Genomic DNA, 14,382 nt, shown 5'->3' with positions numbered 1-14,382 from the left:
TTCCTGCACTAGAAAAAAGTATAGTTTTTTTCCTGGCCACTAAAATGAAGTGATGTGCAAGGTATCTACAATAGTTAGAGGAAGTGCTAGCTTCCTATTACAAACATAGTCAAATTACTTAGTTTCCCTGCTTCATGTGGAGAGAGAGAGAGAGAAAACTTAAGTTCAGCAGTTTAATATAACCTAGACTGGAGCATGAACAGGTAACAAAATCCACCACTTCCATAATCCATTCATCATGGCTGTATCCATGTGAGCATAGACCAGGGAATGCCCTTGCCACATGTCCTCTAGCAGGTGGCAGGTTAACCCTGGGTCGGGTAGGGAGACGGGCCAGCAACTGCTGGACCTGTAGCCTTACATGGGGGCCTCCCAGGGCTCTAGCCATGGTGCTTTTACAGCTAGGAGCCTGGCCAGCACCCAGAGTATAGCTCTAGCTGGCCAGGCTCCAGTTTTGGGCAGTGCATGCTGCCGTCACTTGCACTGCCCTGCTTTTTTTTGGTGTGGGTTCTTTTGACCCCAGGATCTCCCGAGGTCAAAAAAACCCAAACCTATGCTGCAAGGTAGCATTGTGGAGAACATTTGTATGTGCGGTGAGTGGTACCACATACCATAATTCCACGCTCGCTTGGACACAGCCAACAGGTCATTTTGCGGTATTTCTAGAACAGTATTTTTTAAAGTATGTTATCTGAAAAAAATGTACATCTGAGTTCCTTTTTCATAACATAAGTGGAGTCCTGTTTTCCACATGATCTCAGTATCTTCGGTCTTCCATGAAATTCAATCTTTTTCTAACCTGCTAAGGCTACAAACATGGATGTTAGTTAAAGAGTGACTTTAAGGCTGAGCTTGCACACTTAGGAAGTAATGGCACTACAGATTCACTTTTTGTAGACCAAACAGGGTTCAGATGGTAATCTTGTTAGTAGCTTACACTGAACTAGCAACAAAGTTCTATATTTCATTACCAACAGGAAAATAAGTACTGCTATATCAAATCACACCTGATATCCATTAGTTCTTATGCTGTCTCTGACCACTGCCAACGTTAACTACTTCAGCAGAAAGTGAAAGGACCCTTCAGTACATAGACGTGGCAGTGTTTTGCCCCTACATTACATTTTATCCCAATCTCAAATAGATTATAGATTGACTTGATTGCAGAATTATGTTTACTATCCTTTTCCAAAGTTACTATCTGGGTTATTACAATTTTGTACAAATGTGTTAACTATATTTTTATCTTTATTATAATTTTTTTAATTGCTCTGAATGCAATTAAGATTAGCACGTCCTTAGTTGGCAAGTAAATGTGTAAACTAGTGCCAAAAGTATTAATTTAATGTGCTAGATTTTTAATTTAATAATACCCTAAATATCCTTAAACCAAAAATCTAATCACTTGCAAGAAATTAAACAGATTCAGTACTCTTTGATTTCCAGATTTGCTTTTTGTTCTTTACATTTTACCCCACAAAGTAAAACCAATATCAGGACCATAAAAGGTACATATATCTGGACTCAAACTAAACCCCTTCACCTTATTGTTCTTGAGTTATTTAATAGCATCTTGATCAAAATCTCACCAGACTCAGTCTGTTTGCCATCAGCTAGGGACAAGGTGTGAGCAGCTCAGTAGGGTGCTGCAACTTTTTGCTAGCAGGAACTTTTTTTTTTGTATTGACTTTTAGTGGCAGACATCTGGTAAGATATTTCATGCATCCATTAAAGGTGTGAGAACTTCTTGACTAGTTTTATTTTCATATACTATATACATGAGTGGTAATCTAATGGTTGGGAAATGAGTGGGAGTCAGAACTCCTGGACTGTATACATTTTGCTCTTCAGCAGGCAGCTCACTTTACTTTGCTCCCCATTGTGTATGTCGGCAACCATCGTACAAGAACAGGATACTTGAGATATAATTAACTGATTTTTTTTATTATCTTTTTTATGCTTTTAGGAAAAGGCTTTCATAATGTGTACAGAATACCTGTTCATGGAGGCATTCTGGGCACTGTTCAACAAGAATAAATAAAAATTCAGTAAAAATATGTCCTCGGAGATAAGTGCCATATTTTCTTTTTATGCATCACTTTCTCAGTGAGAAATCTACACACTGTTTTTGGCAGTTGTATTCCGTATGTATGGGACTGCTGTTTAGCTACTTTAAGATGTACATAAGCACATATATGGATTCCTGTTTTAGTCCATGAGGATCTGTACTCATAAGCTTGGCTGTGGAAAAAGAGTCTGGCAGTACTACTGTGCTGTGACTGTAGTGTAGTGTAAACACGCCCAAGCTAACTTCATATAACTGATGTACATATCAATAATAGTCTAGCTGCAGAAGCACAAAGCTGCAGGCCAACTACATGACAATTTACCCTGCTTCTCTGGCCAGTTTTGCAGCCCAACCTGAGGACCATCCTGCTGCAGGACAAAGCAATGGGGGCACCTGTCCCAGGTGCTGATTTCTGAGGGAATGCAGAAACTGATTGTTATGCTTCTGCTTCAGCCATGCTGCTACAGGTACCCAAGCCAGCAGTTAAAAGCCGGTCTCAGGCAAGTTTGTACTGTACTGCAGTTCAGGCAAGCATTCAGTTTATTGGCGCAAGGACCGCCAAGTGTAGTGTGTGACAGAGACCACAGTTCTCCAAGTAAACACAGGTTCTTTCCTTTTCAACATCCCTCTCTACTGTTATGGCTTTAGTACAGGAAAGTCCCTGCATAGAACATCTCATCACCAATTGCCACTTGTAATTAATCTGTTTGCAGCAGTTAGGCTTTCACTTTGTACTGACTAAGAGCCTGGTTCTGTTCCCCCTGGGGAATTTGCCACAGACTCCACTGGGGTACAGAGATGGGCCTCAGACTTTGTAGGCGTAATAGGAAATTACTTTCAGTATTTTTTATTAAAATTGAGCCTTTCACAGGAAATTGGTGATTTAGAAGCAGTAAGGTAATAAAATCCCTTAGTTGTAATATTTCAGTTGAAAAGCATTTTGATGAAACAAGCAGCGTCAGTCACTGCAGCCCTAGGGCAGTGCTGACGCGCATGGACAATTTCAGTCGGTATGATTCTCTTGTCTATTTCTTCTTACTGCAAAACAGTCCCTTGAGCGCCTGCAAAATTACTTAGCTTTGTCAGAGAAACAGAAACCCCTTTTAAAAAAATACACCCACCACCCTTACTTTACATTGATCACAGCTAATATTGGACTCTGTTATAATACTTATCTCTGAGACATGCCTGTCCAATTTTGCTCCCAACTGCATTAACACTAGTCAGGTTGCTGAGACTGTGCGTTATAGGGCTCAGGTCACTAGACAAGAATTTTTAAACACAGGGAAAATGTTTGAAATAGGAGTATCTACATCTGTACTGAGGCCCCAGATCTTCATTATGCTGAACATGGTGGTGTTCATGGAAGCGCAGCATTTAACCTGTGGGCTTCATATTGTAGAGCCCAAAGTAACAGACATTGAGAACCACCAGTTCCTGCTGGCTAAAGTGGTAGCCAAAGATGCTTGGCATGTTTACAAAACAGGCCCCTAAATACATGACTTAACTTTTCAATATTGAGCATTTAAAATGTTTAGCCGTGATTCATAACCAGAACAGTGACTGAAAGAGATACACTGTGACAATATGCACATGCCTTCCTGTATTCTAAGAGCTGAAGATAGTCATGTCAGCATTTTTACTTTATATCACCACTGCTGGTATTTTAAAGTGCTAGGCTGAGTTGACTTTGTTTATTTTAGGAGTTTTATTAAAAATATTTAGTTTTAGAAAATAAAAACAAACCAAGTGGCAACAGCTCAAAGTTGTCCTAAACATGAATGTAGCAAATCTATACCTACTAATGCTTTCTTCAAAATGCTCTCTGATTGTGAACACGATTAGTCTCAAAGTAAGAACACAAAAAAGTATAAAATACAGTGGTAGATTGTGACACAAACTGCAATAATGAAATGGTCTCAAACCAACCTTTGTGAACTAAAATCCATAACAGCCTTTACATTTGTTTTACAGAAACACTGGATATGGAAGTAAAGAAGTCATAATTACATCCTAGGCCAACTTCCAACACACATGAAACAAATGGCACTGGCAGCCTGTGTGTGGCATACAGCAGCTCAAGGAGGGGACAGGCAGCATGGTAGCAGATGGGGCAGAGAGGAGACGGGAGAAAGTGGAGCAGATGATCAGGCAGGGAGCACAGGACAAGAAGCAGAAAATGTAGCAGCTTGAGTAGGGGAAAGGAATCAGTGCCACTTAGTGATGTTCAGAGCTAATTTTGTGGCACACCTGCCAAAAAGCTTGGCTGCCACTGTCCTATGCAACATTTAATTGCTCATTGTGTACACACTTGCAAATACAGTTGTAGGAACATTTATCTTGAAGCAAAACATTTATCTTGAAGCCCTAAGAGTAAAATTCACCATGTAGCTATAAAACAATTTATCCTTTTGAAGTAGGTTGAATTTAATTTCAATTTCTAAATCCTTTTATTTCATAATGTTAATAAAATAGCTAGAAACATTTAAGTGTGATCAAGTGGTTCAGGCCATAAATTGAGCCTAATTCATCTTTAAAGATTATTCTGCTTTGAGAACTGTTTCAGAATTTAAGTGCCCAACATCATATTAAAAAATCTACCCCCCTCCCCTCAAAAACAGTAGTAATGTAAAAAGTAGTACAGGCAGTCCTCGACTTACAATGTTTCAAGTTCCAGTGTTTATAAACTGATACCCTATTTCAAGTTTATGACATCAGTTTTGACTTTACAATGCTTGATCCGATGTGATGCCACGCCAGCAAACAAGTTTGCTGTGTCACCCATCTCCCTGGGAACATTTGTCCAAAGTTCCTTGGACACTTTCTAAGAAAGCAGACAAGACTCCAGAAAAACCTGCAGCCAAGACTCCTAAGACTCCAGCCAAGAGCCCTTCAAAAAGTCCAACAATGTCACCTCAAAGAAGTCCTTCCAAATCAATATGATTGCTATTTACAATATAAATACATTCATGTAGCTATATTACTCATCTATAATTGATTAAGTACAAAATTCTGGGGTATTTTTGGTGAAAATAGAGTATTGGGCCTTGGTTCAGGAACCAATCCCCCATTTATAACATTGTTTCTTATAAGAAAATTGGTTCCGAGTTACAGCGTTTCAACTTAAGATGTGATTTTCAGGAACCAATTGTGTTGTAAGTCTGAAGACTGCCTGTAAAGAAAAAGGGAAGCAAGTGCGGGGAAAAAAATCTTAAGTTTAATACAAAATCATAGCAAGGTTATCTGTTCAGCTAGTATAAAATTTGAAAAATCTGTGAAGCTTCTCTGTATTATGAACAATGAAAAGCTAAACACAGTTAAACAACTACAGAAATCTGATTATTTGAGCCACATCAGTCCCTGTATTTATTTGTGTGTGTTACATACACTGATGAGGTTTTGTTTTGAAGTATTACTGATAGCCACTTGCATTTGTAGGACTAATATATTATAACATTCCCTGCATTTTCCAGATGACTGCATTGCAGAAAGCCACTGGTGACGCTATTTTCAAATTTGAACCATTTGTTCTCCATGTGCTGTGTCGAGAATTGCAAGATGCACAACTTCTGGTAAGATTTTATCAAGTAACAGTGTTGTATTGTTTTGTTTAAATTCCTTGCTGCATAAGTAAAAATGCTGGCAGTTAACTGTCTTGTAACACTTAGAAATATTCCCAGGAGAACTGTTTAATAACTGGGGTAATAAAATAAGTTGATGGAGAAAATATGGATTTAGACTTTCTGCAGATTTTCCTATACTTTCTAAAAATAAAATCACTTTAATGTACTTCAGTCTCCTAGCTTAACCAGGTTTGGTTTATGCTTTGCCTGAATAACGTGTCACATTCCCTGGTTGATAATGTTTTGTAGAAACTAGTTTGCTAAGTGAAAAGAAATTCTATAGAGCTGCACAGGACAATCTTGTTCCTAACTTGTCATCTTCCTACAACTGTTGCTGCATGCTGTAAAATTTAAAAGCATACAAGGCTCTCCTGGTTGTAAAAATAATCAGTCTGACAAAATGCATATGAATTGTTTAAAATATTTGTGTGTTCCACAGCATTCAGCAGCTATAAATTCTGGATTCAGGAACTCTGGCATTACAGTTGGCAGAAGAGGGAAAATTATGATGGTAAAGTCTTTTATTTTTCCTGTTTTGTTACACAACTTAAAAATTATTCTCTAACATGAAGACACTTAATAAATGTTACATCTGAATAGCATTATTTAAGGTTAGCTGTGGTATGACAAGCCATAGTGAAGATCTCCATCCAGTCTTAACAAACAACTGAATCTCCTCTGATGATTTTTTCTTTAAAAGAATTGCACCAACTTTGTAGGGCTATCTACTTAAAGGTAAGTGGAAGCTAGTTTAATTCAAGATAGTACTTTTTTATATCCCCTAGGCTGTTCGGAGTACTCATTGTTTAGAAGTTCCATTAAGCCAGATGGGGAAATTAATGGTCACTGAAGAATATGTTGACTTCCTAGTACAGATAGCTAATCGGAAGATGGAAGAGAACTTGAAGAGGATTGACAGGTTTGTTAAATTACATCCATTCTACTTCACAACATCTGAATTTCAGACGTATCAGTTTATATGGGAGAAATGCTATATCAAACAGATTTAATCACAAGGTAGTACTAGGTTTAAAATGTAACTTCAGTTAAGAGTTAAATTTTCAGCTATTGAAGACCAGAGATAAGTACTTCATTAAACAGTCATCTGTATGAGCAACATTATAAGGTAACTACTCAAAGTGGATTTATTTAATATTTCCAAAAAGGTCTGGACTACAACTTTTTCAAATATATAGGATGGACTTCTCATGGAGTGCTGACTGATGCATGGCTCACTTCATAGTGGGACTTGTGTTTGAATAGATTTTACACAGTATCTAGACACACATAATTAAAAACTTTTAATGAAAAATCAGGATGTTTTCTTATTTTAAATTCACAGTTTCATGTGGGTTCAGATTAGAATACGCACTTTAACAGACTAAACACTGCATAGTTCTGACACTGGTCTGTCAAATGTGCTGGTCGTCTACTGAGAGGTAGGGTAATAGCCTACTGAGAGGTAGGGTAATAGCATCATCTTCTTTCCAGATGTGAGAGCAGACAGTAGGGTAGGATGAAGAGTAAGAGGACAACATACTTAATTGTACTAATGACAGTTAAAAATTTAAGAAAAATGTTTTTCATATTGTCATTGCCAAAGGGGTATTTAAGTAATTGCTAATGAGAGGGAAGATGGTCCACTGAATCATGAATAGGATTTTCCATTAGAGACACTTGGAAGATGATTATCTGTTATGAAGTTCTCAGTAATATGGGATTTTAATTATACATTGGCCATCTCTGCCAAGTAGGTTCCATCAATAAGATTAGTGGTTAGAGAAATGACAGCATATATATAGGAGACATTTGGTAGTATGCTCACAGAAGACTTGAACAGGGCAGCATTTGGATTTAGTAAGAATTCTCTTATAATGGTTCTGCATTTATTTTAAAGGTGTTGCAAAAACTTTAATGTTTGGCTTGCAGAAACAGCAAACATACACAAATTGTAACTACATACTTACTGCTTTCTAGGTTTTACAGCTGCCTGCAGTTGGCTTTGAAAACCCAACATGGCTCTAGTAGCTCACTTTGTGAAACAGTCAAGACATGTTCTACACACAGTTGCAGGAGCAAAAGAAAACCAGATAAAGCATGTGGTGTGATCGCCTCTCCAGACAGTAACTCCTCTTGTGAAACAGTTCAAACCTATTCTGTGTACGTTCGCAGGAGAAAAAGAAACACAGATAATGTGCATGGTGTGAATACCTCTCCAGACAACAATGAAGATTCAGAAAGTGAAGATGACCCAGAAATCAATCTTAATATTTTTGAGGAAATATATTGACATGGGATATTATCTCCTTGTTAATATATGCCTAGAAGTATGAAAACATTGCAAGCATACTGATATTTGTACTGCTCTTTATAAGAGCTGTTAAACTTCTGTGTTCTGGGAAATAATGCTATTGTGGAAGTTTTACCATGAGGACAATATTCACTAAAGCCACTAATAAAACAAATGTGACAGGTTCTGAGTTGTATATAAAATGCTACAGAAATGCACCTTCTAAAAATAAAATATCTTTATATTTTAATGACAAACACACAGCAGCTTAATTTTGCATTACTCTAGTTTGTCACCAATCCACAGGGAAGGCCATACTAATTTTAACACTGGGGAAAGACCTAAAGCTCCAGCGCTCAGCGATTACGTCCTTATTCCAGTACTACTGCTACTACCATAGCTCCTTCTACGAGTTCATAAGAATATTGATGTTGGAAACCTTAACCATTTGGGACTATTCAGTCTGTTTGCAGAAATACAGGACAGCCTTGTCAAAACAAGGCAGTATTTACTACTGAGTACAGTACTTGTGTACCAAGATTTGCATGGAAAAACAAAGTTGAGATGCATGTCCATACTGGCAGTGTAAGCTGCCTCTCCAGTCCAACATGTCCAGAATTCCATCACTCCCACTGTAATAACAGTTCTGCTGCTTTGTACACTTCAGTCCTTGGTTTCAAGCTCTGGTTGCACTGTTATATGTGTTCTTCCTGCCTTGGTCAGCTGGTTTTAAAAGTCTTGAACTATCTGATAGTTTTATGTTAGCTTCAAGAAAACTCTTGGCAGTCTCTTTCATTCATTAGTGTCTTTCTGACCCTTGCCCATTTCTTATTTCCACCTACCAAAGAAGCTAAATAAGTGGTCGCAATCCAGAAAATAAGCAGGGAAATAATAAGACGTTTTAAAATAAAATAGAGAAATTTGTCGTGTTCTTGACAGGTATGTTCCCCAAACATTTGGCACTTAGCTACAATAACTGTCTTCTTTGTTGCTCAGTGCCAGAAGGTTAAGTCTGCTTAGGAAACTCTTATGCTTTCTGTATGATTTTTGTTGTGGGGCAAAAAGCTTTTGTGTGTGGTTAAAAATCAGCGATGTTGGGATTAGTTCAAACTGCTGCTTATTTAATTGAGAAAGGTATTGTGACAGGACTGTGCCACAGTAATTCCTGTGATGCTTTGCATTTGGAGGTATATTCCCTGGTTCTGCATATGGAGATACTCTAATTATCTGAGTTATGGGAAATCCTAGGTGTCCATACAGCTCCTGCCCCACTGAGCTCCCCAGGGCACCCATCTGCCACACCTTGATGGAATTATCTTTTGTAGGGAGGCTGCCCCAAGGTCCCTGAGTGAGCCCTAGCCTGCCTTGGCCAGTGGCCAGTGAGTCCCATCTGTACCTAGCTGCCCCCCCTGTTCTTCAGTGCCCTAGATGCCCCCCCCCACTATATCAGTGCTCCACAGCACCAGTTGCCTTAATGGAAGGAGGCCATTTGTGGCCTCCTTCAATCCCTACAGCCACACCCATGCCTCACAGATATTACTTTAGATTCATACACAAGCTTGTACAGGCTGAAGCCCACGTGGGTACTCTCACTGTCAACTTCCAGCCTAGGCCCACTTCCTCTTCCCCAGCTTCTGAGTCTGGCCCTTGGCGCATCTCACTGGCTTAGGGTTGCCCCTATAGGGTTGAAAGTCTGGAGCACCTCCCAGGTACCCCTGTGTGGCCTCCTGTCTGTCCCCACAGCCACTATCCAGCCTCCAGTTCCTAATCAGAACAGAAATGCAAGCCCAAACCAAAACTTCTCCCTATGCTGGGCCAATAACTCCCTCACTGACTATAAGTCCTCATTAGCTCTATACTTGCACCTCTTTGAGACTGCCTGTGTGCTGGTCAGTGCCATCCTGCACAGGGACTCCTCTCTCTGCTGCTTATAGGGCCACTGCCTGTCCTGGTTCAGGCCTTGGGTTTATATGCTTCAAAGCCCCCGCTCCCCCCCCTGTTTCTGCCATGTGGCTTCCCCCACCCACACACAGGAATTTCCCCTTTTAATTAAGGGCCAGCCTATGCTCCTGCTGCTGCAGCCCCACACAGCCCACTTGGTCTGCTACCTGCTCTTAAAGTAACAGGAGCTTCTGGCTCCCTGTTGCAGGTATTATTAATAAATATGCTTTTATAGAAGTTTTACTCAACAGAAAAAAAAACCTTAATTTTGCCTTCATATGCAGCACATACAGCACCTTAGAGTCAATGCATTTGGGATCAGCGTACATGTCTTTACTGCTTAGATGACTTGGGTAATTGGCACCTGGGTTAGCTTAGCTAGTTTCATCTGGGCACCTGGGAAGTGCCCAGATGAAACATCCCTACAGCCCTGCAGGTTGTGCTTTACTGAGTCCTTGCTCTTTCTGCAATCCTTCATGTGCATTTGGAGGCATATTCCCTCATTCTGCCTATGAAGATACTCCAATACCCTCTATTAGTTGTGGGAAATCCTAAGTGTCCTTCAAAAGGAACTTGGTGAGGCACTGAAGGACTCTCAGCAGTTGGAGGGCTTTTGTGCCTGTGTCCTCACTGCCAAGTGGCTGGGTTTAATCCTGCAGGGGAGTAGAACTTGAGCTCTCATTTATACTTCAGCATGAACATAAAGATTCCCTCCACACCACCTAGACAGGGTGGACTACAAGGCAGGCAGAATTCCTAGTTTACTTGCCAGCAGAGTCATTTCCAAAAAAAAGCATCTATTAGGGACTGTGGACCAGTTACTAAGAATTTTCTATTTGCATTTAAGGGTTGGAATGTGTTCCATTTCTGAAACTTCTAGCATCATAAATGTATGGGCATGAACTTTCTAAGCTTAATTTAGCGGACATTATGTAAACATCTAAATAAAAGTTAGCTGCTTAGCCTACAACATGCTACAATTCATTTACTTCTACACTTGAACACTAGAAAGTCCATCTGTATTATGGGGGGTTTTGCATAAAGCTATAGCAAATTGCATGTTAAAAAAATGCCACGTAATAAATCAAGAGCTTCTGTTATGAAATGTATTCAGTGGTTTCTAACACTCAGATCAGAAGGAGATCAGTGCTAAGAATTGGGAGGGGCGGGGGGGTGGGGGAAGGGAAGGGAGGGGCAAGGATAATGTCATCATAGTTAAAAAACTGTCATTGTTTCCATTACCTAAACCTGTGTTTTCAGGGGAGTTTAATTCCACTGTAAAATGTGCCTTGAGCACAATTTTGGCATATTAGGTGTCAGCCTGGGGAAAAATAATTGGGATCTTTAAATAGATTTTTAAAAAGCTTTTAAGCTGCATTTCCAGGAATGTAAGTGCCAAGAAAAACAGATGTAAGAGTGCATGTTGTTTATTTGTGCTCCTAACTCAAAATTTTCCTCTGCTGTACTGCTGTGCACTGTATAAATCCAAGTCCACCCTACAAAAAGAGTGCTGATCTCAACATCTCCATGTGGAGTGGGGAAATAAAGACCCGCCCAGTCCACAGCCTTCTCCTAAAAGGTGAGGGTCATTCTTTTGGACTACCAAATTAAGTGTCAGTTGGCTTAGTATCTTATTGCACGTAGAAATATTACTCCTTTTAGTCAAAGCAAGACAAGTAACTTTACTACTATTTTCATCCCTTTTGTGAGGGAAGGATTTGTCCTATGATCACAACGTCTCCAGGACCTGGAGAGTCACTTATTATTTCTTTAAGGTACTGAATGCCTTCATAGATTCAGAGAGTTATAGATGTTAGAGCTGGAAGGGACCTCATAAGATCATCGGGTCCAGCCCCCTGCCTAAGGGGTAGGAAGTCAGCTGGGGGCAGATCACCCCAGCAAGATAAGCATCCAAGTGTTTCTTAAAAAGTTTCCGGAATAGGTGCAATCACCACTTCTAGTGGGGAGTCTATTCCAGATTCTGGAGACTCGAGCAGTAGAGAAGTTTTTCCTTATGTTCAGTCTAAAATGGTCTTCCAGCAGTTTGTGATTGTTAGACTTTGTCTTCCCCTGGGGTGCCCTGGTGAACAGATGTATAAGATATCAGAAAAGAAACTGGAAACTAAACTTCACAGAAGCATACTAGAAATATATATAGATTTCACTATAGGAGTAAAATCAGCAGGTCATTCCAAATCACCTCCAACGTGACTTGGAGGCACACCATTTATATAGCTGCTTTAAGGAGCTTACTGTGGCAGGGTGTCCAGTGGTATTTACCCTAGTAGGCTAACAGAAGTGGGGTATATGGTGAGGAGGTGGGTCAGCAGCATCCCCACTGCACCCAAAAAGGGAATTTGAAGGGAGTGGAGCCTGCAAAGCCCAATCCACCGAAGTATTGGATGAGCAGGACTAATAGTACATGTTGGGCTGGGTGAATGTTAACAGAGGCCCAATAAAATAGCACATCTGGGCAGCTGACACTTCACGGGCAGGGAGAGGATGGTAACTGCACCACAGAAATGGTGGTGCTAAAGCTGCTAACAGAAGTGTTTGACAAGATAATCTACTTCCATCCATATTGCAGTTATACATCAATGGCTTTCTCCCTTAAGCAATCAACATCTTATACAAATCATTAGTTCCATCCTGCAGCACAACTGTTTCCTTTTGGAACGGAGGTTGCCTTAATCCAGCAAGTTCTGTAAGTAGCAGAAACATCTGTTTCAACAAGTTGTGTGGTGCTGAGTTCATATAGCAGATAACAAGACAAAAATCAACAGTGGAGATAAGGTAAATAATGGTTAAATTTATACAACACGCCACTAGGTGGTAGAGTGCTACATACAGTGACAGCAAGCAGTTTCAGCTTTAGATTTAGATGAAGTTTTATTTGCTTGTGTAGCTAATTTGTGTTATTTTTTAACTTTTGGGGGGGAAAAGACTGGCATTTAAAGTTTATCCAAAAAATTATGAAAACAAAGAATGCCTTCTCCATTAGAAGTGGTGTTTCTAAAATAAAGAGACTTCTACCATATTCAGGGGATGGTTTAAAAGTTAGTCTGAATATACTCAATACCATCAGTGAACTGAATTTACAGTCATGGCTTCCATGCATTTTAGAAACATGCGTATTTTGTACAATTATATTCTTGCTGTGTTCTTTGTATTTCAGAGAGAAAAATAGAGAATTGAAAAAGAAGAGATTAAAAAAAAACATAGGCTTTAGTCTCTAGCTGAAGGATTTTAAATGTCTGCAATTCTATAAGGATTCTTTGCAAATATAGTTAATCCTGTAAGGGATTTGTACATAGTTCTATATAGAACTATATTTATGTATGGAAAAAAAAACCCACACTGTACAGAAGGTTTTCATGCATATTGCATGTAAAACGTTCAGCATGTGTTCATGTGTAGAGTAGAGATAAGCAGAATATATACACTTAGAGGACAAGGTTATTCCATGCAACTGTGGAATTATTTTCCCCTGACAAAACTCCAGTTTTCATCACCCATATTTTTAAACAACGTAGACATTACAGGAATGTCTAGACCTGTACATTTCACAGTATTTATTATTATGAACTAAGATTTCTTTTTTGAAAAAAAAGAAAAATGTTCATTTCTGCATTCTCCTCTTACACTAAAATCAGTTTTGTTTAATCATCGGAAAGTCGAAAAGTTTGGACCAGATTTGGCCATTTCTTAATTTTATGCCCAATGGAACCCGGTCATTCAAGTATAGCAACCGGCATAAAGAAATAAATAGAACTGCATGGTTGCAAGCAGGAGGAAGAGGAAGGAACTTCTATTGCTTGTCCAAAATATCAACATGATTAGGAAGGTTCTTTTATCAGAAGTTTTTAATACGGAAAGGTATACTGGTATCAGCACTTGCACGGGTTGAGTGAGCAAAAACTTTCAGCTAGAAAGCCACTTAACCAAGCCATAATTTGGATTTGCCGTCTCCAAAATCCTACGCTATAGACCTGTAATTTACCTACAGAGGATGCATTCTCTTACCCCAAATATAAGTGGAGTTTCATATATATTCAGGCTGAGTTTTGTGGAGCTATATTTTATTTTCAGCTTCCTTAGAAAGTTCTGCTGTATTTTGAATCCACTGTTTTAAACGCTGGGTATACATACAGACACCTGTAAACCAAATTACAAGTAGTTTGGGGAAACTGCATGCATCGTAGAGGAAAATTCCAAGGTTCACTAGGAAAAGAGAAAAGTCTTCTGTACGCTTTCTACTTCACATCTTGTACTTTGATACTCACAGCTTGTGTGTTTGATTTCTTAGAATAGAGGCACATTTTCTGTGACTGCAGATTCACTTTACAAGTTACAAATGTTCTGGGGCAGCTGACTTATTTATCCCTCTTACGAGTTTATTTTCTTGCTTAGAACTTGTTACCCTTCACAGCAAGAATCATTTCAGGTCATCCTTCCCTCCC

The 14,382-nt window shown here is 39.3% G+C and overlaps 1 protein-coding gene across 1 annotated transcript in view; it reads left to right on the top strand.

Annotated features, from left to right (window-relative positions):
* Positions 1 to 8,240, top strand: part of TYW3 (tRNA-yW synthesizing protein 3 homolog) — a gene marked incomplete at its 5' end in the record, with an annotated part of 9,730 nt that extends 1,490 nt beyond the window's left edge. Inside the window, 4 exons of the mRNA XM_006021765.3 lie at positions 5,542 to 5,640; positions 6,131 to 6,202; positions 6,477 to 6,610; positions 7,669 to 8,240. Coding sequence (XP_006021827.2) covers positions 5,542 to 5,640; positions 6,131 to 6,202; positions 6,477 to 6,610; positions 7,669 to 7,981 — 618 coding nt within the window. The remainder of the gene's footprint in view (positions 1 to 5,541; positions 5,641 to 6,130; positions 6,203 to 6,476; positions 6,611 to 7,668) is intronic.
* Between the last annotated feature and the right edge of the window lie 6,142 nt (positions 8,241 to 14,382).

Source organism: Alligator sinensis, unplaced genomic scaffold (assembly GCF_000455745.1).
Source record: "Alligator sinensis unplaced genomic scaffold, ASM45574v1 scaffold853_1, whole genome shotgun sequence".
NCBI classification, from domain to species: Eukaryota; Metazoa; Chordata; order Crocodylia; family Alligatoridae; genus Alligator; species Alligator sinensis.
This window is presented reverse-complemented; position numbering and strand designations above follow the sequence as displayed.